At 43.1% G+C, this 25,941-nt stretch overlaps 3 protein-coding genes across 10 annotated transcripts in view; 1 reads left to right on the top strand and 2 right to left on the bottom strand.

The window, feature by feature from the left end:
- Nucleotides 1-285: 285 nt before the first annotated feature.
- Nopp140 (nucleolar and coiled-body phosphoprotein 1) lies at nt 286-4,459 on the bottom strand. 3 transcript variants are annotated; one of them, XM_033332844.2, is made up of 5 exons: nt 4,283-4,459; nt 2,242-3,999; nt 2,082-2,168; nt 1,395-1,883; nt 1,170-1,306 (listed from the first exon to the last, which is right to left on the bottom strand). In XM_033332844.2, exons 1-4 carry the CDS (start codon nt 4,382-4,384, stop codon nt 1,416-1,418), a joined length of 2,415 nt encoding a protein of 804 aa, XP_033188735.1. In that variant the 5' UTR covers nt 4,385-4,459; the 3' UTR covers nt 1,170-1,306; nt 1,395-1,415. The 3 variants fall into 3 exon arrangements, with proteins under 3 accessions (XP_033188738.1, XP_033188735.1, XP_033188737.1); XM_033332847.2 differs by lacking the exon at nt 1,395-1,883 and having other exon boundaries at nt 286-1,306; nt 4,283-4,457; XM_033332846.2 differs by lacking the exon at nt 2,082-2,168 and having other exon boundaries at nt 4,283-4,457.
- Nucleotides 4,460-4,596: 137 nt separating this feature from the next.
- Nucleotides 4,597-5,988, top strand: mad2 (mitotic arrest deficient 2). The gene is made up of 3 exons (XM_033332884.2): nt 4,597-5,004; nt 5,116-5,478; nt 5,560-5,988. Exons 1-3 carry the CDS (start codon nt 4,932-4,934, stop codon nt 5,757-5,759), a joined length of 636 nt encoding a protein of 211 aa, XP_033188775.1. The 5' UTR covers nt 4,597-4,931; the 3' UTR covers nt 5,760-5,988.
- A 160-nt stretch (nt 5,989-6,148) lies between these two features.
- vn (membrane-bound neuregulin protein vein) overlaps nt 6,149-25,941 on the bottom strand; it is a 200,980-nt gene continuing 181,187 nt past the window's right edge. For 2 of the 6 annotated variants that reach the window (XR_013058329.1, XR_013058324.1), the window contains 2 exons: nt 11,005-14,551; nt 6,149-10,191 (listed from right to left, as the gene is read on the bottom strand). The gene's annotated coding sequence lies outside the window, so the exon portion shown is untranslated. The remainder of the gene's footprint in view (nt 10,192-11,004; nt 14,552-25,941) is intronic. The other 4 variants (XR_013058325.1, XR_013058326.1, XR_013058327.1 and 1 more) reach the window with 4 other exon arrangements.

Raw genomic sequence — 25,941 nt, 5'->3', positions numbered from 1 at the left:
CCGCTCTCCGTGCTCTGGTAGAGTCAGGGAAAAAGGGGGGATGAGACGAGGAATATCGGCTCCTGTTCTACTACTTTGAAACCTTTCTTCTTTTCTTTGTGAGGAGACTAAAGAGGGTAAATAAGAACACCCCTTTTTTCCTTTGCGTTTTGCCAAACTATTAAATATTCCTCACTTTCTGAGGACTACTTTTTATACAAAAATGTGTTAATAAATTACATTTATAGACTAGGAATATTAAAATAGGATTTATGGATGTGGAGGTTAATATAATAATGCAATCGGTAGAAGTACATTGTCTTTATAGCTGTTCGATGACAATGTATTACAAAAGTATACACATTTTTAAATGAATAGCGATGGAGTGATAATAAATTTGTGTGCCCAAAATTATTTCTATCTTGTTTTGTCCAATTCATTGTAACCAGATTCATTAAATTATTTCCATATATATAAACTCTGTTGCATACTTATGAAATTTACCTTTTTCATTTAAATATTAGTTTGCATATCGTATTTCATATTTTGAATCTTTAATTACATGTCATGTCGCAATAAAATTTTACTACTAGTTAGGAAAGAAAGCAATGTCAAAACAACATTCGTATACGAAGCTGAATGTTATATTACATAGAGAATATATCTTCAAAAAATCCTTAAGAGATTTGACGAGAAAGGTGGAATTATTCAGGCTTCGATAACGACAGACAAATATCTGTTGTATTTCCTAGTAATTCTAGGAGCAATAGATATACGAAATATGTTACATATTGCAATAAATGACAATTACTTTTTAATACAGTAGTCCAATATCGAAATATCTTCTGTAAGTCATTTTCTTTGTATTAAAATAAGTAATAGAAATTTTCGTCAGATATACTCAAATTGCAGTCTTATAGATACTAATTGTTAAAAAGAGACTACATGAAATCAACTTAAGAGATTAAACATAATAGCAAAGTTCACTTAATATATAGTTCACTTAATTTCGTAATAATCGAGTACAATAGCGTTAATGATTCTAAAAATACTATCCAAGTTCTTCACTAAATGAAACTTAGAGACTTAAAATTCTTATATCTGTTACTTTAATTAAATATATAGGCTAATAATAATATAACGTGCTCATTTACATTTTACAACTGCTTTCTCAGTCGTCAAATTTAATAGAATTGACGCTAGTATCTATTTGACCACCGCGGTAGCTACCGCGCTTTTTCTTCGTTTTCTCGTGACGAAATGACTTTCCTCTTGTGAATTTGAGGTCCTGATTCGCTTTCTCTCCCCAAGAACCACGAGCACCTTTCTGTTTAACAAAAATTCCATATAATAATATTCACTTACTACATAAACTTTATTTAGATACCTGACTATTCCGAATTAACTTCCCTCACCTTTATATGTAATTTCTATTGTCAATCGTCAAACGTAATTTTTTTATTTTGTTGCGATGCGTTATCGAATGATCTCTGTTTATCGAAACTACCTCTGCCCCCCCTAAATCCGCCGCGACCACCCCCTCTTTCACTTTCGCCGTTACCCCATGATTTCCTAAATCCGTCGGATCTACCGCCTTCATTAGTATTTCCCCTATCATTCCCACCCCATGATCTTCTATTGTCAAAACCACCTCTAAAATTTCCTCGACCTCCCCTAAAACCACCTCTTCCTCCTCTATCGCCACCACCGCGACCTCCCCAATCCTTATCACCTCCGCCGCCACCTCTTCCTCCTCTATCGCCACCACCGCGACCTCCCCAATCCCTATCACCTCCACCGCCACGACCTCCCCTGAATCCACCACGACCAAAACCGCCTCTGCCTCCGCCAAATCCACCCCTTCCGCCATGTTTCTTAAAACCACCCTCTTCCTGATTGTCCTCCTAAAACAAAAGACTCAGGTCAATCGCCGTTTTCTATTCAAGTCCATTTATACGTGAAACATCTTTAGAAGCATTTTTTTATATTGTCTTTGCTAAAAAAAAAACATGAAAGGTATTGGTGAATGCAGGGAAACATGGTCTCAAGCTTTTATAAAACGACGAGTGACCTGTGTTTTTCAAATGTTTCCAAGCATTTACCTTTGCCTCAAAAGAATTGTTTGCCAATTTGGGATCCAATTCTAGCTCATCATCCTTTACACGACGAAATGGAGTATTTTTGTGTCGCTAAACACAGAATTTTGTAAATAAAAATGTTTCTTTTTTCTTGTATAAATGCATCAAATGCAATAACTATTACCTTGTCATTATTGAAACTATTATTCGCCTTTACAAAATTACTGTAATTATTTTTCTGAGCTTTTGCAGGGGGCTTTCCTACATCTTCCTCTTCTTGTTCCTGTTCTATTTCTTTGTGTTTTCTTTTCTCAACTTTAGGTGTCTTTGGGGTTGGAGTTATTTGCTGTTTTTCATTAGAATCACCTTCCTCTGAATTTGAATCTCTTTTAACTGCTGTTTCTTTTGCGACAGGAGTTTTAGCAATAGATGTATTTGATTTTTCATTGTCTGATGAATCTGAGTCAGAATCTTCACTGGATGATTCCTTTTTACCTCCAGTTTTCTTTATTGTTTTTGTAACTGCAGATACTGGTTTTTTGACTGGTTTTTCATTTTCAGATTCATCCGAATCTTCAGAACTGGACTCAGCTTTCTTTGCAGGTTTTGTTGTCGCTTTTGTAGCTGTCTTTACATTTTCATCTGAATCATCAGAATCTTCACTAGAAGATTTTGCTTTTTTAGATACAACTGGTGTTACTAATTTAGCAGAAGCAGGCTTTTTTGTTGGTGGTTCTTCTTCTTCACTGCTATCTTCGCTGGAAGAAGATTCATTTTTCTTAGCAGGTACTTTCCTTGCAACTACGGTTGTTTGTGGAATAGCTGGCTGTTTAGCTGGTTCTACATCTTCACTGCTGTCTTCGCTAGAGGAAGATTCTTCTTTTTTAACTATAGCTTTCTTTGCTACGACTGGTGTTGATGGAGGAACAGCCTTTTTAACTTGTGATACTTCTTCCTCGCTACTTTCTTCAGTAGATGATTCTTTCGTTACTGTTACTGTTGGTTTTGTTGGTAAACCTTTGTTTTGCTTTCCTAATTTTGTTGTTTCCTTCTTTTGTGGAGTAGGCACTACTTCTTTCTTTTGTTGAACAGATTTTTCCTGTTTTTTCTTATTTGGAATAGCTTTAGCAACTGGTGGTTTTGCAATAGTTGCCTCCTCTGAAGAATCATCCGAATCATCGCTCGAAGATTCCTCCTGCTTAGCAACATTAGTAGGTTTAGCAACCGGCTTGGCTTTAACTGCTGGCTGAGGTTTGGCAACTTCTTCTTCTTCCGAAGAATCATCAGAATCATCACTAGAGGATTCTTCTTTCTTTGCTGGTGTTTTTATTATAGATGTTGGTTTCTTTAATACTGGCTTAACTGGACTTTCTTCTTCACTATCAGTACTATCTTCGCTCGAAGATTCCTTTTTATTTATTGTGGATTTTGTTTGAGCTGTTGCAGCTGATTTTGTATTTGCTTTTGCACTTATATTTGCTTTAGATTCTTCTTCGCTATCTGAATCTGAGTCATCCGAAGATTTCTGTGTTTTAGATACCTGAGTTACTTTTGGCGTTGATACTGCTTTAGGTTGTGTTTTAGGTACCTCTTCCTCTTCTGAAGAACTATCATCTGAACTTTCTTTTTTCTTTACAGGCGGCGTTTTAGATAATGGTTTAACAGTAGCCTTAGTTTTTGCATGTACTTTTGGTAAAGGTTTTTCATTTTCGCTAGAGCTTTCTTCTGAAGAAGATTTCTTTTTTTTATTATTCACTGCAGCATTAACTGCAGCTTTACCATTTACTTGTGGCACCTTCCTTGGTGCATCTTCTTCACTCTCTGAACTTGTATCTGAACTTGTATCTTCAGCTTGTGCCTTTATGTTTAACTTTATTTGCGATGTTTTTTGAAAATGATTAAAAACGTCCTCAATTGTTGGTGCGCCCTTTGGCAATGCGGGCTGTAAACGAAATAAACGAACATGAGTGAAGGTCGTAGTATCTTTACGATGAATTACCCGAAATTAAATAATATATGGATCAGAATATTAATTAATATACATATAATGAGTAAAAGTGATGATGATCAAGTTCTATTTTAACATGAATTCGAAATATAAAATAACGAATTTATTTCGCCCACGTGGTAAGGCCGAATGGCGGTACTTCTAGTATCGCATATACATTGACTTCTTGAAAATCGATCAATTACTGTATGTACGAAATAACTTGTTAGAATCTTACCGCTTTTGTTTTCTTTTGAAAAACCTTCGCCAACGACGCGTCCTTTTTTAGTAAATATTCATACACAAGAGCAGAAACACTCGATTCTACGACAGATGCCATGATGGACGCGTGCGAAGAGTTGCAAAACCTAGCCGCAATTGGATGCACGACAGCAGTCTCATACACTCCCCATTTTCATATACATGGCGCTACAGTCGAGCACGGATTGTATTGGATGAAGATGCGTTATGTAGTAACGTGCGGTGCATGTTACTTGTGGAACACATTGTTGCGATATCATTTCGGATTGGTAATAAGATTATTTCTATTATCTCAAATGTATTCTCATGTTTTGTGTATTAGTTTATTCATATTTAGTTAACGAACTATTAACGTTTGTGATGTAAAGTTATAAACATATATTGTCAGTAGTCGCGTTAAATCATTTCTGTAATTCTTTGAGCTTATACACTATGTTGATTTTATAAACGTACTCAAAGTTCATAAATTTTTCCTCTGTCTTTTGGTTGGTGAAATATCGGTTTATAAGCAGCGCATTGGATGTTTTTAAAATGATAAACCGGCTTCGTTATAACCTGTAAGGTACTAGAATTTTCGGCGGAAATTTGTTCATTCAATTATATCGGGTGGCAGTTATTTGAAAACTATGACAGAAACTCAGCAGAAAGCAAAGTGTATTACGCTAAAAGGATCGGCAGAGCTGGTTAAAGAATATCTTCGTAAGTTAATCATACTTTTTACATTCTTTTAAAACTTATTTACAATTGTCGAGCGTTACTTGGAATTTAATCAGAATTCATCGTCTTACGTGTTGATTCTACTCGTTTCAGTTTATGGCGTGAATAGTATTTTGTATCAAAGGGGCATTTATCCTCCGGAAACTTTTGAACCCGCCGAACATTTTGGTTTGTTCGTTTTAATGTCTACAGATGAAAAGATCAAAGGATATTTGGATACTGTTCTTAGCCAGATTCAGGAATGGCTTATTCAACGAAAAGTACAAAAGATAACGCTTGTTATAACAAATGTTAATACCAAAGAAGTATTAGAAAAGTGGGATTTCAGAGTAGATTATGAAGGTCAGTCATCTAATGGCGCCAATGATAACACAAAAAATAGTCTTCCTGAAGTAGGTACAAAGGACGTAAAGGCTATACAGAAAGAGATTCGTGAAGTCATACGTCAGATCACTGGTAACTTATTCGATAATTCAAGTCTTCATAGTACAGCGCTTTACATTTAAAATCTGATTTGTCGGATCTTTTATGTTTCAGGTACAGTAAGTTTTCTTCCACTATTGGATTGTTTATGTTCATTTGATATTTTGACGTATACTGTACCTGACTGTGGTATCCCTAAGGAATGGGATGAAACCCAGCCAGTATTTATCGCAAACAGTCAAGAAGTACAATTACGATCATTTTCAACTTCTATTCATAAGATGGATACCATAGTTAGTTATAAGAATGTTTAGGTATTACATGTTTTATCTTTGATAATTGAAATGTACATATGAAATATATATTTCTTTCATCTTTTTAACAGTAATTGATATTAAAGACTGCTATTTAACTTTCTTTTTGTATACAAATGATTATAAGATGAAAGTGGTCGTGTTGTTCTGAAAGGTTTGAATATACTTTACGAATTATTAGTATTACCTACAAAGAGTTTTATACGAATATATATTTTGATATAACTTTGATAGCTTGTCAGTTTATTGTATAGGAAATCCTACTTCCAGCAGTTATCCTTGTATCTTAGACTCCCGTTTCTTCTTTCTAGTATCAGTATATATTTTTCTATTTTACGTTCGTATCTAGTTATTTAATGGTTTAGTTAATGGTTAGGGGAAGAAGAGAATTGACAAGAATCTTGGCAGATTTTATTAAAACATAATTGACTATTACACTTAACACAGGAATTATATTATTTTACTTGGCAAAGCATGAAAGATACGACTAGAATAAAATATTTTTCGTGTTTGACGTTCGTCATATACCAAATCGCAAGTAACATCGTTAGCATTACTTAAATATTCTTAAATGTACAAGTGCTCCAAATTTATCAAATACTTCGTTCTGTTTTCCTTTTTTTCTCGATGTCGATTCACGATTAAAGAATGTTACAGTAATACATGAATATCTAAATGAAATCTCGAAATGGATAAATACCGAACGGAAATATATTCTTTGGGAGCACGTACATGTTGACTAGGCATTTCTCTTCGTTAGGTGTAAGTAATTGCGGCGGATTCGGATCATATCTTTTTGGATGCGTCTTCAACCGAAATTCAATAGAAACTTCGTCTCTTACATAAAATTTTTTTTCCGTTTTTTATTTCATTTTACGATGTCGTATAAGTGGTATTTGGTCGTAATATCCTCGTTTTCGGTACCTATTGTACCCGATCTCTTCGACAGAAATCGAAGACCACGTTAGGAAACATCAACAGCGGCTTATGCTTCGTTAATACCTGCAGCGTTCGTTTTTCCCTTACGACAATTTCGCTATTAACTCGTTAGTACTTCGTGCTGCTAGAGTTAGCCATACGATCCATAGTGCACTTGGTTCGCTATTAGACCAGCATGGAACGTAATCGTTCCCTGTCACGCGTCGTACAAAACGAATCGTTCGATCGGCCCTCTTTTTTCAAAACTAACATTACTTAACTTTCGAGAACAAGGCAAGCTTGCTTGTATCCGCATGTGTTGGCGCAGTTCACGCTTATGACCACGTGCAATCATTTCGAGGGCGGACGGCACGTTCGTAATAATCTTTAACGCGCAAGCTGTACGCTCTTAAATCTCGCCTAGACTAGATTTGCTTCGGTTTCTCTGGTTAGTTTTACACACTGCAAAAGCTGCTGGAAATACGTTGAAGTTTATAAACACTCTAATTCGGCTGATCCGCTGTGACTGTAAAGTCTGAATTGTGACTGAAAACCATTGCTTTATTGTACCTTCGAGTTTAGTTTGACTTTTATTCTATCACTCTGAACGATCGCTATAAATACTAAAAGGGTCCGAAATTGACAGGTCCGTTTGGTCGTCACATGTAAGCACAGCACCGCGGATCAGAACGAGTCATGTCTCTATAACATTACGCGATAATTCTCTTGAGTATCGTAAAAACGCGTCTCCTAGTAAAAACATTGAAAAATAAATAACGTGAAATAATATACAATATTTTACAGTAGCGCTTAGTGTTATCCGTGATAGGGCAATTACCACGGAACAGTTGCCGATGTTCTTATTCACTTCCGTAGAAAAAAAAAAACGTAACGTCCCGGAAGTGGGTTGGTCGCATTTCCGTTTCATGCGATCCTGGCACAGGATGATCTCGTTACGGGGCTAGATGTTAACGATAATGATCGACGATCGCCTATCGGTAATTAACTATCATCGTCGTTGGTACAATCGTTAGCACGCAATCACCGTTCCGCGGCCCTTTTTCACTCGCTCGAGAAAATCGACGCGTTCACTTTTCAGCCCTTGTAAATATCGTGTGCAACATTATGCACACTTTGGGTTCTCATTTATACACCTCTACTTAAGTTTACCTTGGACTAATCGCTATATTCGATTTACGATCATTTTATGCGTAAAATATCATAAAATACATTCCTCTTTTGTTCGCTATGATCAGGCTCGTCGTTCCGTTCCGGTGTCGATATTCGTGTTTTATTCTTTATCTTAGTAACAAGATCGAGTGTGAAAAGAAATCAGAATCTTTCGGATACCGAATACCCGATACTCGAATAATTGTCATCTATTTGAAGATCAATATTAACAGCAGCTAGTTAATAGAATCTTGGGGTTGGGAAGGGGAACGGCACTAGACGGAACGGCGCGCCATCGATGACTTACGATGACTTTCATACAAATCGTTCGATAGGTACGAGCGACGAAATAAATTTGTAACGAAAAAGCACGGCGGCACTAGTAAGCTTGCACGGACATCATACGCTGCCACGATTTTCTTCTCTTCTCAAAGTTTCTGATATATCGCTAGAATGGTAAAGTATTTCCTCTTCTCTCGCAAGAAGAACTCTGGAACACTGTTCGCTCGTTCGTTCAACAACTATCTATATGTAATTCTTTATAGCTCTAAAATGTAAAAAGTAAGCGTGCGTGTGTTCACCGATCGATGGAAACGCGAAACACCACGGTCTCGATCTGTATGCCAAATTTCACTCGAGTAACATTAAAATACGCGAGAAGCTAGAGAAAGAGAGAGAGAGAGAGAGAGAAAGGCATTTTAGCCGTTAGTTTTTCTTCTTAACGAGTAACTCGCTGGCTGTTATCGTTGCATTCGACTTGATTATAAACGCGCCTTGTTTCCCACCGTTACCATCGTTCCCTGCTATTTCCTATTTTCCGTCGACGATCGTTTCGGCGAGGCCAATCGAGGCCGATATTACGATTCTCGGCGACGATGCCAGCGAGAATGCAATTACTCGTTCGCTGTCGAGGCGTAACAATTCTTACGACGATGCTTTGCCGCGAACTCCGTTAATTAAAGTGCAGCCTGATTTCTTCGGTCCCGGCGTAATAACGCAACCACCCTTGTCGCAGGCGAAAAGTAGGGCCACAAACGACTCTGTCGACCAATTTCCACCCAATCTCACGATTTTTGTTTTATCCCTGAAGAATAGACGAATCGATCGCTGTTCGTCGTTTCCATCGATTGGTGTTCGACGCACACACCGCACGCACACACGCTGCTCGAAGGGATACAAGGAATACTTTGTACAATACTCTCCTGGAGGCGTCTGACATACGTTTCGACGAACTGTCGCTCGAAAACCGAGAAGCGTCTTTTCACGGTAACATTGCTCCACGTTTGGAACATCGGGCCGTTCATCGAGGCAGATCCGTTCCTGTCGACGAATTAATCGCGAACTGGTTCTTGATAGTTTCGCTTGATTTTGCAAACGAGCGAGAATACGTTGTTACGTTCGATAACATTTCGATGGAATTATATCGAAGGAATTGGACGAGCCAAACAGGTTTTCGAAATCGTCGAAATTCACGTCGCTCCACGCAATTACGTTTCTGCCTCGAAGACATTGGCTGTCGCGTAGGAAGACTCGTTGATCCCGGAAATCCTATTACAAGATCCGGGATCGTCCATGTCGTGCCTTTCTTCCTGCAATCCCGTAAAACGAAATCGTCGCCTCCACGTGGTGTTCTAACGATCCGCACGTGCTTGCGGATAAGGTTTACGACGTCTACCCCGTTTCTTTTTTTCCTCTCTATCCCTTTTCTTACCTGTCGAGTTCTTTCGCCCGGTGCAAACCTCCCGAGCGACAGGAAGTTCGAAAAAAGAAAGGGAAACATGTATTTGCGACTTGCTCTTCTCAAGAAAGATTAAAGGAGATTTTAAAGCGTGAGAACGTCGGAAGACGATGTTGCCGCTTTCTCGACGATGATTCGCGAAAGAAAAATCGATTCGCGTACGTACGTACGCGTTCCGAGTCCCGCTTTAATTTTCGATACGCGTAAATGATGGACGAGCGCAACGCCGATCCCAAGGGAGAAAATTAAAGCTGTTGGGACATACCGCGCGAAATGCCAGGAAAAACATATCTCTGCAAATACAGTTTACACACATGGGACTTAAATTTGATTTGGCCACGATAGTTTTGCCCGTGCCGTTAGTCGGTGCGGCAACGTTTATCGTATTTCTCACATTTTCATGCGGAAACCATGGGAAAGAGAGGAATAACGGGGCAAAAAGAGAATGGCTGGACATTTCCCTCGTTGTTTTCGAACGTCGAATTCAGCTACGATACTTTTTCCGTCCGTGAACACGGTGTTTCCATTGGATGGCGACTCTTGTTTCTTGAGATTCTCCGTTCTTCGTGTTTGCTCTTGGACGATGTCGAACCACTCGACGATGCTCTGCAACGAGAAAGAAGTTCGGATCGATTAAAAGGAGTCTCCGTTCGATGTGTATTCAAGTCGCGCGAAGAAGGAATCGAGTCATCATCGCGACGCGACGTTCTCTGTCTTCAATTTAAGACGGGTGTCGTCGTGGACAGGATAAATTGTAGCTAAAAGAAATTACGCTGGAAGCTAAATTAGCGGTTTTACAGTGATCTCGCCGCGTCTGCGGGTCAATCAAATATTCAACAGTTAAAACAAAACTACCAAGTACTGCGGTGTTGATTCATTTATCCTGCCAAGTCCTCCAGCAATTTCTCATTTCGAACGAAACGGAAGGCAGGCTTCTCTGTTTTCCCTGCAACTTTCTTCCCTTTCGTGGTGTTGTTTCGACGCGGTTGTTACTCTCCCGCTTTTCTCCTTTGTGCTATGGATGAAGCATCGTTCAGAAGGATCCCCCGCAACCCTGCTTCTTCTTTCGTCTACCCTATTTGTATCCCTCCTTCCGTTGCTGGGCGTAGATTCATCTTTATCTCAACGCAGCTCACCCTCGTGGATATTTGGTATAACAGGGCATCACTGTTCTGCTTCTCCTTTCTGCCTTCTCCTCGACAAACGAGAGGCTTAAGGTGGCTAATGGAATCAACCTAGCCAACGATAGTTTACCTTGTCTCTGCTTTAACGAGCGAACCAAATAGAAATTCCATCCCTCTGTTCCGCTATATCTGTTATTCATACTATATATACACTATGCTCATAGTACGATTGGTCTCGCCTCTATTCCTATTATCTTACGTTTAACTAGATAAGAGAGAAAAAGAGAATTCTTACCTTGTTCGGTACGATCAAGGTGGAAGAATGGACGTTGCCGATGTTGTCGGAGAGGACGTAGCTTGGCGTATCAGAAGGACTTCCTGAAAGGCTCAACCTTCCGGAAAGTATGCTCCCCGCAGTGAATTCGAGCAGACTAGTTGACGACGATGCTGAATTATCGACGATCCAGGATGCGGGATGCGCGTGGATGACGTTGGTCGGCGAATTGCTGCTTCATCTCCTGGGGCTCTCCTGTGGCAGCAAGTGGCCGTCGAAATTATTCGTGAGCCGCAAAAGGTACCGGTGATTCCTCCGCTCCCGGACTTTCCGGCCTAATTAGTCCGGTTCTATTAAGTTTATCTGGGGGCATCAGGGTCGCCAAGTTCCTCGGGGAACTGACGCTGTAGGAGGAAAGTTCGGTCAACGGGAGGGAGATAACTCTGGACTAAGTAGCGAATGATTAAGCCTGAATACCGCGGGATCGTATGTTTCCGCTACCCTCGTTCTATCTAGGGTTGATGCTAAGTAACAATTAGACCGTTTTAACCATTCTCCAAAATTGACGATTCTTAAAGACTTTGCTCTCGTACGGTGCTAGTCGTTGAATTCTCATCGGAGAAGGCATCGTAAAATAATGAAAATAGCAAAATAGCGTTAAATGGATACGTAAATGAAGGAGCAGCTACCACGGTTTAGTGTAGGTTAGGTCTCGATCGAATGTATATTTGATTATGTATAGTGCAGATTCCCGTTAGCAGTCGTTACGAACAAGCGGAATCGGTAATAGATGTGGCCGACAAATTTGTTTTTGCCGGCTGGAGAGGGCCGATAATGGTCTTTGCTTCTAATTAGCATGGGCCATTAGGTTTATCTATGAACGTTGAAGTCGTCGAGTTTCGTTCTTGTTGCGGCTGGCAACCAGACGATTTCACGGTTTACCGATGTGTTCTCGTGCAATTATCGGGGGCAACATTCGTGTATTAATACGTGATTACACTCGGCGACGATTAAAAAATAATTGCCGTCCGCTCGCGGCCGCCAATGAAAATGGGAAATTTAATTTTTATCTCGCGTTCGCTTCGAAGGACGCTCGTTACAATTTGTTCCCGTAATTGATTTCGATCGTCACAGAATGGTCGAGGCATGAAACGCGCCTTTATCCACCATTAACAAATTTCCTGATAAAGTTGTTCGCCAATTTTGCTGTTGCTTTCATCGAGCAATTTTTATTGTCATTAATCCTTTACTCGTAATCGTTATTTTTCCTCTTAGGTGGAAGTTCCACGCGTCGAATAACGAGTTTCTCTAACACAATTTCTCTAATACGCGATAGTCAGCACTTGTACCATCTTCGGATTTGTAATTCGGAAGCGTCCTATAGTTGGAGACCGCCGGCTTTGAAGCCAGGCTAAGTTAGCTAGCTGGCTTCCCACACGCTGAATAGTTTGCAAGTCCATTATGACGGTGTTAAGGGTGCGTATCTTGCACACGTTGCACCGCGTATACATATAAATCTCTGGACACTCGGTACGTATAGCTGACGCGGTCGTCTGAAACACTTCGGCCAAGCGATTATTCCGATTATCTCTAGAGCAATTCGTATTTTTCGATTTCCTTTGTTCTATAAATGAATACAATTCCCGGACTCGCAGTTTCTCTAGAATTTTAACAAATTAAATTATTCTATCTGAGTAAACGCGTAAAGGAAAGCGTACACATTCTGGAACTCATTTCTAGACATGGAAAATTTAGCAGCGATTTCTTTGGACGATCGTTGCCAGTTTCTCTTTCTTTCTTCTTTTCTTTCTTCCTTTCTTCCTTCCTTCCTTCCTTCCTTCCTTCTTTCCTCCCTCTTTTTAATACTGACCGTCTCTTTCTATTTTCTCTTTCTCTCTCCCTCTCTCTATTCCCCTCACTCACTACCTCGTGAAGCGTTCGAGCTGCCTGCGTTTCGAGAGTTCGCCTTTTTTCCAGAGCAGCTTTTTCCCCCCTGATGTAAAGGTTGCCGCGAGTTAGCAAAGAGCTCCGGCGCAGATATCGCGGAGCTCATATCCCTGGGCACTCTTTTCGCTGCGTTTCCCGCCTCTTCCTCCTTTTCCACTGGCGTTCCTTCTCGCAAAACGACCATTCCTCCGCATCCCCCTACTACGTCGCACTATCTAAGGACTCCAGGGAAAGTCGGCTGCATATTACATCGGGATCTACGTTTATTAATCTACGAGTTGCTCTTCCAAAGTCACGGAGATGTGTGAGAATTATCGATGGAAAAAGCGGCACTTCATTTCTCAGTGGTCGAGGCACGTCATGTGAAAATTTCGTTTGCGGTCTCTTTTCGCGGGACAAGGAGGGACAATCGAGTAACTCGAATCGACAGGAATATGGTTGATATCTGGTGCGAGCCCTTTTGTAATTAATTTGACGAGGAGAACGTCGAGCGATTTGTCGATTATCGTCATTTCGTGCCGCTGTCTCCAAAACTCGAAGCAAAATGAAATCTGTCTCTCTATAAGGGCTTCCTTTGACAAAATTCTGGCTTTCTGAATTTCGAGACTCGACAAAGTTTTCATAAGAAGCGGATATGAAATACCAGAAATACTGCAAGGGAATAAAAAGAATTTCTCTCTTCGCGTTTCTTCACGAGTAAGAAGAACATCGCAAACATCGATGCCAGACGAAGGAATATGAGAATAGTAGAAATTGAACGATTAAAACTAGTAAGTATCGACACTCGTATGTAACGTGGTTTAGGTAATATCGGTAAACTGCCGAGGACGCGGCGTGATAAACTTACCTCTGAAAATTGACGGCGTAGCCAGGTACTCGTTGCGGGCACGAAACGAGGCAACGACGAACAGGAGCATAAGATAGAAGATGTAGGAAACGAAGCGGGAAAATGGAAAACGTTGGAGTCCCGAGAAGGATGAGGTGAGAAGATCGCGAAAGCTCGAGACGTTTGGTCGGGTCGGGGAATGGAGATAGCGCGGGGAAACGTGGAGAGCCCGAGGAGAGTGGAGAAGTCGAGGACGCGTATGTAGGAACCTGAAGGGGTATTGGGAAGGAATGTGGGTGAGGCTACAACAAAACAAAACACGATGAATGTCCCGATGTGCAAGCTGCAAGCACAACAATGTCAGGAAGATCGATGGTTAGTCTTTGTCGAGGTAGCAATGCCGCGAATTACCTGGATAGATAGGTTCGATAACGCGCTTTCCGATAAATTTGCCCGGCGACGTTTAATATTCCGCGACCGGTTCTCTGTTACCGGAAACGCTTTCCCATTTGCTTTACGAAGCGACGCGACACGCGTTTGACTTTATATCCAGGTGATTCGTCGGTCGTTCGATTAAAGATTAGTGGTATCATCAAACGCGTTGTTAAACGAAGATCAGCGCAAGAGCTGTACGCAAGCGACAATTGTTCTCTATCTTACACGGCTAGTAAAGATCGTTAAACGTTAGTTTACAACTGAGACTGTTAATCGTTAATTTACCTTGACAGTGCCGCTAGATGCGCTAGAAGCGGGCGAGCGTCACGTCCTCGGCGAACGAAGAGAACTTATCCATATCTTGAGTTAGCGAGAGCAGAACAGAAACACGATTCCATTAATTCTTACGGATAATTGTTAAATAGACAGGACTTCGCCGATTCATCGTTCGTTCGATTCAGAATCGGTTTGCGCGGGAAAAATGTTCGATCGAAATCGGACAACGGGGACGGATTGTGAATCGAACGAATGAATTGGAGAAGCCGGTGTGACAATACGGCTGAGAAAACGCGAACGCGCGGAAATACATGTGGGAAAGAATGCGCGTGCGTTTTTGAAAGCGGGAGTGGTCCGGCCTCGTACTACACCGGCGGTCGTCTTACGGGCTCTTTAGGGCTCTTGGTCGACCCTCGAGAAGAGCGAACACGAGAGCTAGCACGGGGTCGAGAAACGGTCATAGTTCTATTTCCGTCCCTCGTGAATCATTCTCGCTTCACTTATCTCTCTTAATGCTGGTATAACGCCGTTATATGGGTCCGTTGAAAGATGCTGCATTCCTGATAAAGCTCCTTCGAGGATGATTTCGTAGGGAGATCGCCTCTAGAAGGACTTTCGCGACGAGAAAGAGAAAACCTTTCCGCTCGTTCGTCTGGTTACGTTCGGCCGCGGTCTCCCGCTGGTGGAAACGACGAAGGCGAACCGAGGCGTACGATATTTCGAGAGTATTCTCGCGCTCGAAACGATCCTCGAGCGTCCTCTGGTCAGTAGACGTTGTAACGATGGAAATTTGACCAGAGAGTCGGTGGTAAACGGTCCGTTGCCAGACGGCCCTAAAACGATAAATTTCTTCACGGTAAAGTTGCTACAACTCTCGGGAATTGCTTTAACGACGTGTACCGATGTCAAAGTTCGCGTTAAAATCCAGCAGCGTTGGGAAGAGTCCGATCGACAAAGTGTCCCGACCAACGAGATAGTGTTTCGCTACGTTTCGCGAAAAGTGATCTCGATGTTTCGCGAATCTCCATGAAACGACCAATGAATCTCGTGGCCGTATACTCGTTGATAATTAAGTGGTGCTTCGCGTACGCACGGAGCTTAACCTTGCAATTAGCCCAATTCGTGGCTTAAGCGATATCAATTAGCCAAAAAGTACATGACTACCAGGTCGCGCGTGGCATCCTCTCGTCGGGATTATACCGCGAGCACTGGATCCGCAAGATCGAGATCTCGGTTTGTAGGGCTGGATCGGAACGGTGTTCGATCGGTCGGCAACGTGGTATCCAAGTGCATAACGGAACGATAGCCTCGCCACGGTAATACGTATCAGACTACATTTCACGGTTGATCGAGGCCCAGCCTGGCGCCATAGACAATTTCCCAAAGGGTTCCAGACCGATATAATAGGGTGGCCAAGGCATATACCGTAGCCGCGTAACTCTATCGCATTACCGTTGACCCGAGTAACCAGTAGGCTAGATGCCGGCTCGTTCTCTCGGGGTGAATTCGTCAATAGCTCGTCGATTCTTGATCAAGGCCAACGAGACTGCCTTTGGGATCAATTTTCAAGTTGTACTTCGCGGCACATACGCCGATCTTGCCTCGCTGATCCGCCTTCTTGCCTCTTCCTCGTCTTGAATTCCGTCGCCAATTCCTTTCTTTACTCTCGCAACTATTTCTCAGCTACGACACGAACCATCTCGTTATTTTTTCCTCGTATCGTTTGATTTTTAATACGGTCGAAAAATCAGCGTAACTTTTCCCCCGGAATCTGAACTAGAAAATGAGAGTTGGAGTCACGTTGGCACGACGAATTCAATCGTTGAAATCGTCGGAGTGTAGATGACAGGAAGATCAGGCGACACGCATGGTCGCTGTCCAGCTGGCTGGCTATGGTCCACCGAATGTCCTCGCAGTCGTTATAGTTTAATGCGCCGGGCAGCCTCGTAATGCGGATTCATTGCCGGGCAAGAGCATCGAGGTGGCTGTTCGCTCGTGTAAACATTGCGTATGCTCAACGACGGTGAACGAGAAATCGTGCGACCGCGTCTATGAACCTCTGTGCGCCACAGCTACAGCCTCCTTATAACCGTGCGCCATTCCCCCGGGGACATATGTCCTTATACCGGCTCCGTGAGCTTTAATGAAAGCCATAAAGCGTTCTCTGGATCGTGCTTGCGGCGCTATAGCTGGCTATACTGGTTTCGGGATGGAATGCGGTTCGTAGCTACGAACATGAAGTTCGAAGCACGCCGTCGCGAGTGGCCGATTAACAATTGAAGCGACGATCTGGATAACGAAGGTGACGCCGAGAACGTACAGCTACCTGCGACCGTGAATCTCCCTCTCATCTTCCCTCGGCTTTCAACTACGCGTCGCTTGGTCGTGGTTTAAGGTTCGTTCTATCGATAACAGAAATGGTATCGTTGTCGATGTATTCGCCGGTTCTCGGTTAACCTAACAGGCTACACGAAGGCGAGGATCGACTCGGTCGGTCCTCGTTCGTCAGAAACGCGCGTCGATGGAACGCGTTGTGGATGACAGTTTTTTTAAATTTAAAAAACCGCTGTCACCAGCGAATCCGGGAAACGAAAAAACGTCGCGTTTAAATCTTTCGATTTCTACGTGTTCGTTGACCGTTTTTTTTCGAGTCGGCGAATATTGCTCTCCGTATTCGGTGGAGGATGAATTTTCGTAATGAATTTTCGGGTGGATCGATCGAGGAGAAAAGGGAACGTAACATCGGCGAAGAATTCTCGGCGTGTTTCGCAAAGAAGGTGAATTCGGGAGAATGAAATTTTGCCGTCGCAAAAATATCTTCACGTGCAATCGAATTCGGCCCTCGAACGTATTAATTTTGATTTAATCGTTACGTTCGATCACGGTCAGTAATACACGGTACGTCCTGTTCACCACAATCATCGAGTTATCGTTGTTTCATCGTCGTTCACGCTGTCGATACGTTCTCTCTTCATACATTTTAATTTACTGACCTTTCATCGTGCGCGCACTTTAATTCGTTCCTTTTGTTTCGCGACCGGATCCATCATCGTTCCCCGTTTTATATCTGCACCGACGTGCATTGTTGTAACCACCCCTTTGACGGTTTTGCTAAGTGAAGTGCACCGGCAACAATTTGTTCGAATTCCCGCTACCACAATGGATACATTTCTGACCGAATACCTGTATTTACGTTCGCTATTACGACATTGGTCGTTAGATTTTTCACGCTGTGAATTAATGCTCGACTCATTAAGAGCGTGCGAATCGTTTAACGCTTAATCTGTAGATGTGTTTAGCATTATGGGAGTCGCTCGAGTTCGAGTCAACGAATCACCGCTTTCTCCCCGTTCCCACCTCTTTCATTACAATTCCAATTTCATTTCTGCCAGTGAAGCTTGAACGTTCGAACCGCCTAATGCGATCTTTCGGGAAATCAAGATCGCGTTTCTCACTCGCGGTGCGAAGCTGTAAACACGAAAATCGATCGCGTTCTTCAGCAACGGTCCCATGCACGCATAAAACGTTACTGCTCGACGATAAATATAAAATATCTTTTTTAGTGATCCTCTGGAACTTAAAGTCGTCGTTAGATATCGTCGAGAGGTACGCGGAAAAATTTATCGAAACAATTGGGTGCAGAGCATTCTAGCCGCGTTTCTTGCGACTGGAAAGTGCTTATCGACCGAGCGAACGTTTGGAAAATCAGATTGTCGAGGCCATGGCGTTTTCACCTTATTGGGACCGGGATACAGATGGAAGGAACCGCTACCATTTCAGCGGCGTATTTGTATTTCGACGCGAACGACACGACGTAAAACGCGAATCGATGGTCCCGCGGTAAATATAAATCCTGCGTCGATCTTACGTATTCGAAAGAATTATAGCCGTTAAGCCGGTGCAAGCGGAACGAACGTAGAGCGAGGAAAATCTCTACTGGGCTGGATTTCATAATTTTGGATTACGATCGTATAATCCTTTTAGCCATTTAGCAGTCTCCGCTGTACGATTGGAATAGATGGACGGACGATACATGCGATATTTATCAGCGACAAGGGTAATAGGAGATGGCGGATGGCAGAGGAGCAGTGTCCCGGAAGGACGCGAGGCAGTTAGAAATCGGTTGTTTGTTCGCGGGATGGTGTCGCGTCGTCGACGTCGTACTCGTATCATGATAGCTGAGCGAACGATCCGGTCTCGTAACGCTTCGATTCGTCGTCGAATGCTCGCATAACCGGCTAGTCTGAAGCCGGATTTTCACGCGAGGACGTCGCTCGTAAAAGCCGGCGCCGTTCTCTCGCATAATCCTGCGGCTACGCTGCTCCCGCCCACGTTTTACGACCGTTTCACCTCTGTACCGGAATGACATAATGCAAAGCGAACCAAGATTTACATCCCATTTGCCTTGCTTTCCGCGATTGTCCGGGGTTAACGGTACTTCCTACTCGTATTTCGGATTTTCTGTCGGCCACCCAGGCTACCCCTTTGTTTTCCGTCCGAGAATTATTTCGTTTCGGGGCTGGTTGCCTCCCCTCCCGGTCACGCTCGCAATTACTGCCGTCCCTCTGGCGGCCTCGCGTTTTTCACAACTGCACGTTGCGCGGCGATATTTTTTTCCGCTACTTGTTGCTCCTTTTTTCGCCGTTCTGCCCGCGTAATTGCGCTTTAACAGTCTCTTGTCGGTATTCCTTCCTTTTTTTTTTTTTTTTTTTTTCGTCGCCTACTCGCTCGTCCCGTTGTTTCGCGCGCGCTTGCCTCACGCGTTCGGTTTCGGGCTCCGAGCTCCGGGCTCTCTTATCGATGCCACCAGGGACAAAAGGGTGTCGGTGCCCTTGGCGGTCCCTCGTCGGCGAACGATCGCGATGTAACGCTCTCTTGCACCGGAGCCGATTCTCTGTCGAGCGGACGACGACATGCAAAACGAACCAAGATTTGCATCCGAACTGGCTGGTCGCTTTACGCCGCGCCGGCCACCTCTACACGACCGAACGAGTTCTCCCGTTCGATTATGCGAACGTTCGTGTCGTTACGGACGACGTGCATTGCGCGGCATAATTTCACGGATCGCACGTGATGCCTGCAGCCGCGCGAAAATATAACCTGTCATTCCGCTCTTCTTCGTAGCAAACATCGCTTTGCGCATCTTCTGTTTCTTTCTTCTTTCTTCTCTTTTTTTTTCAGCGAACGTCGAGGCATCGAAGAGTGGATTTCGCTGCGATATCGATTAGTCAGTCGCCCGGCGACATCGGGGAAATAACGTTTCGGTGAACAAGGTTTTTTGAAATCCAGTTAGAACGCGAGCACTTTGCCAATTCGTAAATTTAATCTCTCTGACTTGTATTTCTATGCGTTAATAAACGCAGAACAGCGTAACAAGCGGGCCAGCACGTTGCATCCTTTCAATCACGGCTTTAAAACCACTCGAGTTCCAAAATTTTCATTCCATATTTCGTACGACCTCGTTGTTTACCGTTGTATCCTATCGATTCTCTGATACTGTACGCGTTATTTTCCTGTCGTCCTTTCGTTTGTTCGTTGCACCTATTCCAACGATTCGGTGTAATCGTTTAGCGTGAACTGTAGCCGTCGAAAAGCTTTTTCTACCTTTTCGGAACTCGTTTCCGAATTATCGCCTGGATGGTTTTCTGCGTCGCACCAAAGTCATCGAACCGTTCTCCTTCGGTTGGACAACCTTCTCGCTATTAATAGGTTCCTCCCAATAACACGCGCGACAGATTAGAATTAAGAATCGTTCACGGTCTCTTCAAGGTTCTTCTATCTTTAAAAGAATCGCTTTCTTCACGCGTCCGTCCTCCCCCGTCTTCTTTTCCACCGCGATCGTTTTTTCACCAACATGCACCTGTTTCTCGCTCGAAGGCAACAGTGGAAACGTATCGTTGAATTTCAAACCGCAATTCGAGAACAGAATCCGGACGATTCCGTTACCCGATTATTTTCCTTGGAAAATCGGGGTTTCCATTGAAAATAGCGAAATCGATGTGTCAACGATTGCCTCGCGTCCCTCGATAATCGGCAGTTTTCGTTCGCGGTCGAGGATCGTCGGGAAAACAGTTGCTGATATTTTTCACCGGTCAACGAGAATATGGAACAAAAAGATCGCTGTTTCGATTACGTTGAAAAAATGAGGCGCGCTGTTTTCAATTATAAAAACATCGTTCCGGGGGCAGTTGTTTGTTCAGTCGCAAAAAAGGAAAATATTTAATCGACCCTCCAGCGAATTTTCGAAATTCGTATTAAAATCAACGTATTTCTTGTTCCGCTGTTTTCTCTCTGTCTTTCTGCCTGCCTCTTCCGAATAATCGCGTTACTGGTGTTTCACGACCGGGCATCCCCTGTTCGAAAGTATCGATCGGTCCGTCGATGAATTATTAACAACGCAGCAGGCTGCGTCAACTCCATTCGTAATAAATCGCGAGCATGCAAGAAGATCAGGTGAGATTCGTCTGGCGCGAAATTTCTATCGGTCGGCAAATTTTTCAAATCCTGGATCATTTCGCGCAGTCTCCGTACAAACAAATAACCGACTATCTAGTCTTGGTTTTTTCAAAGGTTTATCGCGACCACGGAGAATTTTTATAACAGCGTGGCTCGTTCTAAAAAAGATACGCCACGATAATTCCGATTCGGTGAAAAACCTGATACCGTTTCCAACATCTTTTTGAAGCGCTGCTTTTAACGACTTTCACTTTCCTTTTTTTTTTTTTTTTTTTCTATCCGTACGTCGATGACAACGTGAACGGTTCTTGTTCGATTGTCCGGCAGATTTTTTTCCAACACGTTACTTTATAGGATTACCTGTGTGTCGCACGATACGTTTCCGATAAACGAATTAGAGATCTTGAACAAGGGATCGTTTCCTTTTTTCTCTCTCATTTTTACTTCAACTCTCGGATAAAACACTGCGATATTTTTCGGTGGTGTTCTCCTCGAACGTTTACTATCAAAGCATCGTTAGCTAGCGGTCTCTTAGCAAGCTCGAGGTATGCTGTTGGTTCTCACGCGCTCCATACGTCAACCGTGTTAATGCAAATACAGCCCAGCACTACGAATAACAAGGTGCAATGTTACAGTTGGCGAACAAACTTCACTTGAGTTTTGAAACGGTGCAAAGTTCACCTCTGATGCGGAATTAACCCTTAGTAATCGTCGTTACGGGTAATAGCGGTACGTGTAATCCAATTGCGCCGAGTTGTTGCAGCTTAGATCGTGCAAGTCGTCCAGGTTGTTTTTTTATCTATGGTAAAAACGTTGCCGCAAGCCACTGCGTGGCTCGTTAGCCAACGTTCAGCGTCGAATTTTGAATCGTCGCACCGACGAAATCACGCTCGGACCTAATTTGACAGGGAACACGGGGGATAGCAGGTAGAGGGAAGGGCGTGGAATGGAAAGCGGCGCGGTGTGACAGGCTATAGGAGTGTCGCATCGGTTAATACAACGAGACTAATGAGTCGGACGCATCGAGTCTCGGAATTCGTACACTCGGCTTTCGTTTCGGATACGGTCGCTCGAATTCACCTCTAATTAAGGCGTTAATGAAGAGCCTCGGGGAGAGTCCGATGATCACTTTCCTCTTTTAGTTGAACCCTTCGTGACTTTCCTGCTCGGCGACCACCCTCAGCAACGGGCATTCGAGGAAGGGCGGTCGATTGTCGAGCGGGAATTAATCCTACGCGCGATGAGCGATGCCTGGAAAGCACGGCTATGCACACGCATCCGCTATTGTGCGCTGGCGGCTTGCCCGTTAATTAAATCATACCTAAATAGGGAGCTTTGTTTTCCCTCTACGAAATTTCCAGAGATAAACTAACCGCGACACAGTTTGATGCTCTGATCTTGGTGGTTTGAGCGTTTTCACGGACCCTTCTCTCGTGCTAATGTCAGCAGGAGAACGATGGATCGAAAAATGGCAAATTTTGACCTCTTCGGGCACTTAAAATTCTAACGGGGCATCGTTCTGTAAATTCTAGGATATCGTAAAAGTATAATCATTTGTGACAAATTCGTCGAGAATGTTATAAAAAATGTAGATGAATTTAACGATGCACCGAAAAACAAATCAGAACTCTCTCGCTTCAAACGATCGTAACTTGGAAATTAAAATTCCAACACTGTTTTGTAAAGAGAAGTCAATATAGTTTATATCGCATGTAAAATCATATTATTCAAATTGGTAATTGATAACGATAAAATGCGAGAAATTGAGGTAAAGTATTAAGATGCAAATATGTTCTTAATTATAAATGTAACTTCTAGAATAAGATGTAAGCTATTGAATACGAAATATACTTCGTCCTCCTCTTCTTCAGAGGTCCACCTCTTTCCTCCGGAAAAATATCGATTGTACTCTTAATTAATTTAACCTGAACGCTTATAGAATGATATTTTAAGCGTCTGACAGATTAGCAGCTTTTAATTTCTTCTTTTTAGATGAAGACTCAAAAATAGCTACGTCTGTTTTCCTTTAAAGTTTAACGTACGCTTTCGTCGATGAATAAGGACGCTTTCCAACGGCCCCTTTTTCACACGCATCGATATAGCAGCAGTCGTCTCGTGTAGTTTTTCGGAGGTCCTTAATCGTAAACTCGTCGAGCTATGAACATTTGGACACCGTTAAATTTCGATTATCGACGAAGGCCTCGGGGGAAGACGAACGAGGACGGCAATCGATTCTCTTTTACCGATTTACCACGACAATACAGCCACCCCTTTGCAGTCCAGCCAGCTTACCACTCGCCGCCCTTTTCTGTGTTTGTTCGTGGAACATATGAAAGGAGGACAGAACGAACGTCCTCGCGTATTGAAAATTCCCTGTGATTGGGCGCAATTGATGAGACTACGGTATTGCGGACTACCTAGTCGCTACCGTTCGTGATTTCAGTTCGTATTACCGGTAGGCTAATGTACGCGCAAACGCAACGCGAATCTGTCGGATTAGTCGCTCGTGACTATCGATAATACTAATTTTCGATTCTCGTTCCTCGGACCATTCGGTCCGTCTGTTTCTGATTATGTCCCCGAGGATTATCTAGGATTACTTCTAGTTCCCCGAAGCCGCATCTTCGTTTAAATTATGGAATTTTGACGCGTTACGCGCAGCCTCGCTATCCCTCAACTGTTCGATATTTCTTCCATTTTCATTTTCGTTTTCCATTTGTTGCATTCTGTTACTCTCGAAGCCGAAAAAGAAGAGCAAGGTATCATTGTTGAAGTTCATTTAGACGATTGAAAACAATGAAGTTATTTCAGGTAGGCTGCGTATTGTATCGTATAAGAGTAAAAATATCTGGAGAATATTTAAAATCCAATTTAAAGAGAAGCTGCCGGTTCGCCGTATTGTGAAAGAAATCCGCAGCTGTTTTTCCAATAAAGCCGAACTTCGTTTCTCCGAGTTCGAGCAGCTTCTCGCAATCTTTCCAACGGTATTGTGCCATCCTCGGTTCTATCGCGAACCAGTTTCTCCTTCTTCGCGTCGCACAATGCCTGACCGTTGTCTCCGGGCTAGAGGTCGATTTAAAACCGTGATTTCTGCGCGGCAAATCGATACCGTTTATCTCGACAATTCCCAACCGGAAAATACAATCGAAACAATTTTTACTCGGCTCTCGTACCGCTGTATTCCACCAAGTTTCCACAAATTGTTTAAGAAATCTCTTATCGAGGGATTAGTGCACTTTCCCAAGACCGACGGGAATCGAATTTCTTTTATTTCTCTATCGCGATATCTCGTTCTTTCTAGATGTGCTTACGTCTATAGTTTCCACGATCCCGTGCATTACGATGATCGTCACGTTTACACACTTCGAAAGATCCCAATTAAACGCATACGTAGATCAACAGCGTGTTCGTGCCTGGATGCGCGATCGCGTTCTCTGGACAGTCCGTTTGGAAATCACGTACTCAGCTCCCGATGGCAGGAGAACGTCAACGCGCGATATCTCTTGGGAAGAACAGGACGTTGACGTATGAATTTTGGCTTGATCACGACGTTTTGCAAATAAAGTTAGACCGGTTCGGTGCGGTTCGGTTTTTAACGTATAATAATAGCGGTTCTGCTCCACTATTGGGAATCGTAACATCGCGTACGACGAAGTAGTCACCGGGGAAAGAGTGATCTCCGGGCGGTAATTAACGAGCGGTCTTCGCAGTCTTCTATTTCCCGGGAATGCGCGTTGTTTTGTTTTCTCTCGAGTTTACCGATTCATTATTTTCCCACCGCACCGCGTGATGGATCCCTTCTCGATAATTAGCATCGCGATTAATCACCGCGTTGTCCGGCACGACAGCGTTTGTTAAAGTTCATCCTTGAACCGCGCTTGAATTTTTCCGCACCGATCGTGAACGACAAGCAGCGGCTGGTTCTTTGGCGGCGAAACACTTGTCGCGTTTCGTGACCTTTGTTCCTGACGAAAAAGCAGCGAGGAAACGGCAGTGTGCGGCAATCATGAAAATCGAATGAATTTCCAGGCAGGGGCTGGCGGTCGCGCAAGAAGCAATTTCTCTTTCGGTACATGCACAAGACAGGTTTAATACATCTCGGGCGGTAGATATTCATACGTTTTACTTCACTCGGCGAGCGTTGGACGCTTTTTTCGCGAAAATCGGCACCGTCAACAGCAGAGCGGCGAGCCTCATCGTCGTCGAAGAAACGCGAGAAAAATAAGTTTCGCCAGAAATAAAGCAGACGATAAAAATCGCTTGCGAAAATAAAAGCTAACCACGGCCGATTTACTTTGGGGGCTGATTTTCGCGTGGAAAGTTCTCCGTGCAACGAAGAAAAGACAGATTCTCTGGCCATGTTTTTTTCTTTCCTCGTCTTGAACCGGGACGACGCGAATCGCGGTTAGCAAATATCCCAGAACCAACCGCGGTTCGATTCGTATTTCTATTTCGGTAATCGCATCCGAGGCGCGGCGCGAACTTAAGCTCGTCCCGAGCTGCATTCTCTCCCAACGAATGAATTAAATTTATCGCCCATTAAAATAATCCGAATCGGTTAAATGCGATTATTTCCTTTAAGCAGGAAGCTTCCTTTAACCGAGATTCATATTAAATTTAAAGCGATCCCTATTGCGGCGAGTGCTTGATTATATTTCACAAGGGGTAATCCAGTAAATCATTTCTATTTTCGAGCGTCTGCCAGAGCGACGTTGTACATTAATTTATAGTCCGTCGGCTTGGCCAACTTATTCATGAATTATCACACTTTTAAACGAATTTTCCCGAAGTAACAGGTTGGCTCGGTTCGCCTCGGCTCGATTCGACTAGGCGTTGATCACGCGGAAACTTTTCCTTGTTCGATCCATACAGCGCGAAATGCAATATCACGCGGTATCACCGTATTCCGATACCGAGCGTAACGCCGTTTTCAATCTTCCATGGTGTAGCCAGTGATCTTCCAATCTTTCCGAAGGAAAGTTACGTTCAAAGCAGCAAGTTCGATTAAGTGAAGCGGT

This window comes from Bombus vancouverensis, chromosome 5 (assembly GCF_051014615.1).
Source record: "Bombus vancouverensis nearcticus chromosome 5, iyBomVanc1_principal, whole genome shotgun sequence".
In the NCBI taxonomy this organism is placed as follows: Eukaryota; Metazoa; Arthropoda; class Insecta; order Hymenoptera; family Apidae; genus Bombus; species Bombus vancouverensis.
The sequence above is the reverse complement of the archived record's forward strand: the minus strand, read 5'-3'. Positions and strand labels throughout refer to the sequence as shown.

What these genes read in the sequence shown, in the direction of transcription:
- Nopp140 (XM_033332844.2), bottom strand. Translation starts at nt 4,384, where the DNA reads ATGGCATCTGTCGTAGAATCGAGTGTTTCTGCTCTTGTGTATGAATAT. An exon ending in ATAGTTTCAATAATGACAAG is followed by an intron (nt 2,169 to 2,241) that starts GTAATAGTTATT and finishes TTCTGTGTTTAG; the next exon opens with CGACACAAAAATACTCCATT. An exon ending in ACAATTCTTTTGAGGCAAAG is followed by an intron (nt 1,884 to 2,081) that starts GTAAATGCTTGG and finishes CTTTTGTTTTAG; the next exon opens with GAGGACAATCAGGAAGAGGG.
- mad2 (XM_033332884.2), top strand. Translation starts at nt 4,932, where the DNA reads ATGACAGAAACTCAGCAGAAAGCAAAGTGTATTACGCTAAAAGGATCG. An exon ending in GCTGGTTAAAGAATATCTTC is followed by an intron (nt 5,005 to 5,115) that starts GTAAGTTAATCA and finishes TACTCGTTTCAG; the next exon opens with TTTATGGCGTGAATAGTATT. An exon ending in AGTCATACGTCAGATCACTG is followed by an intron (nt 5,479 to 5,559) that starts GTAACTTATTCG and finishes TTTATGTTTCAG; the next exon opens with GTACAGTAAGTTTTCTTCCA.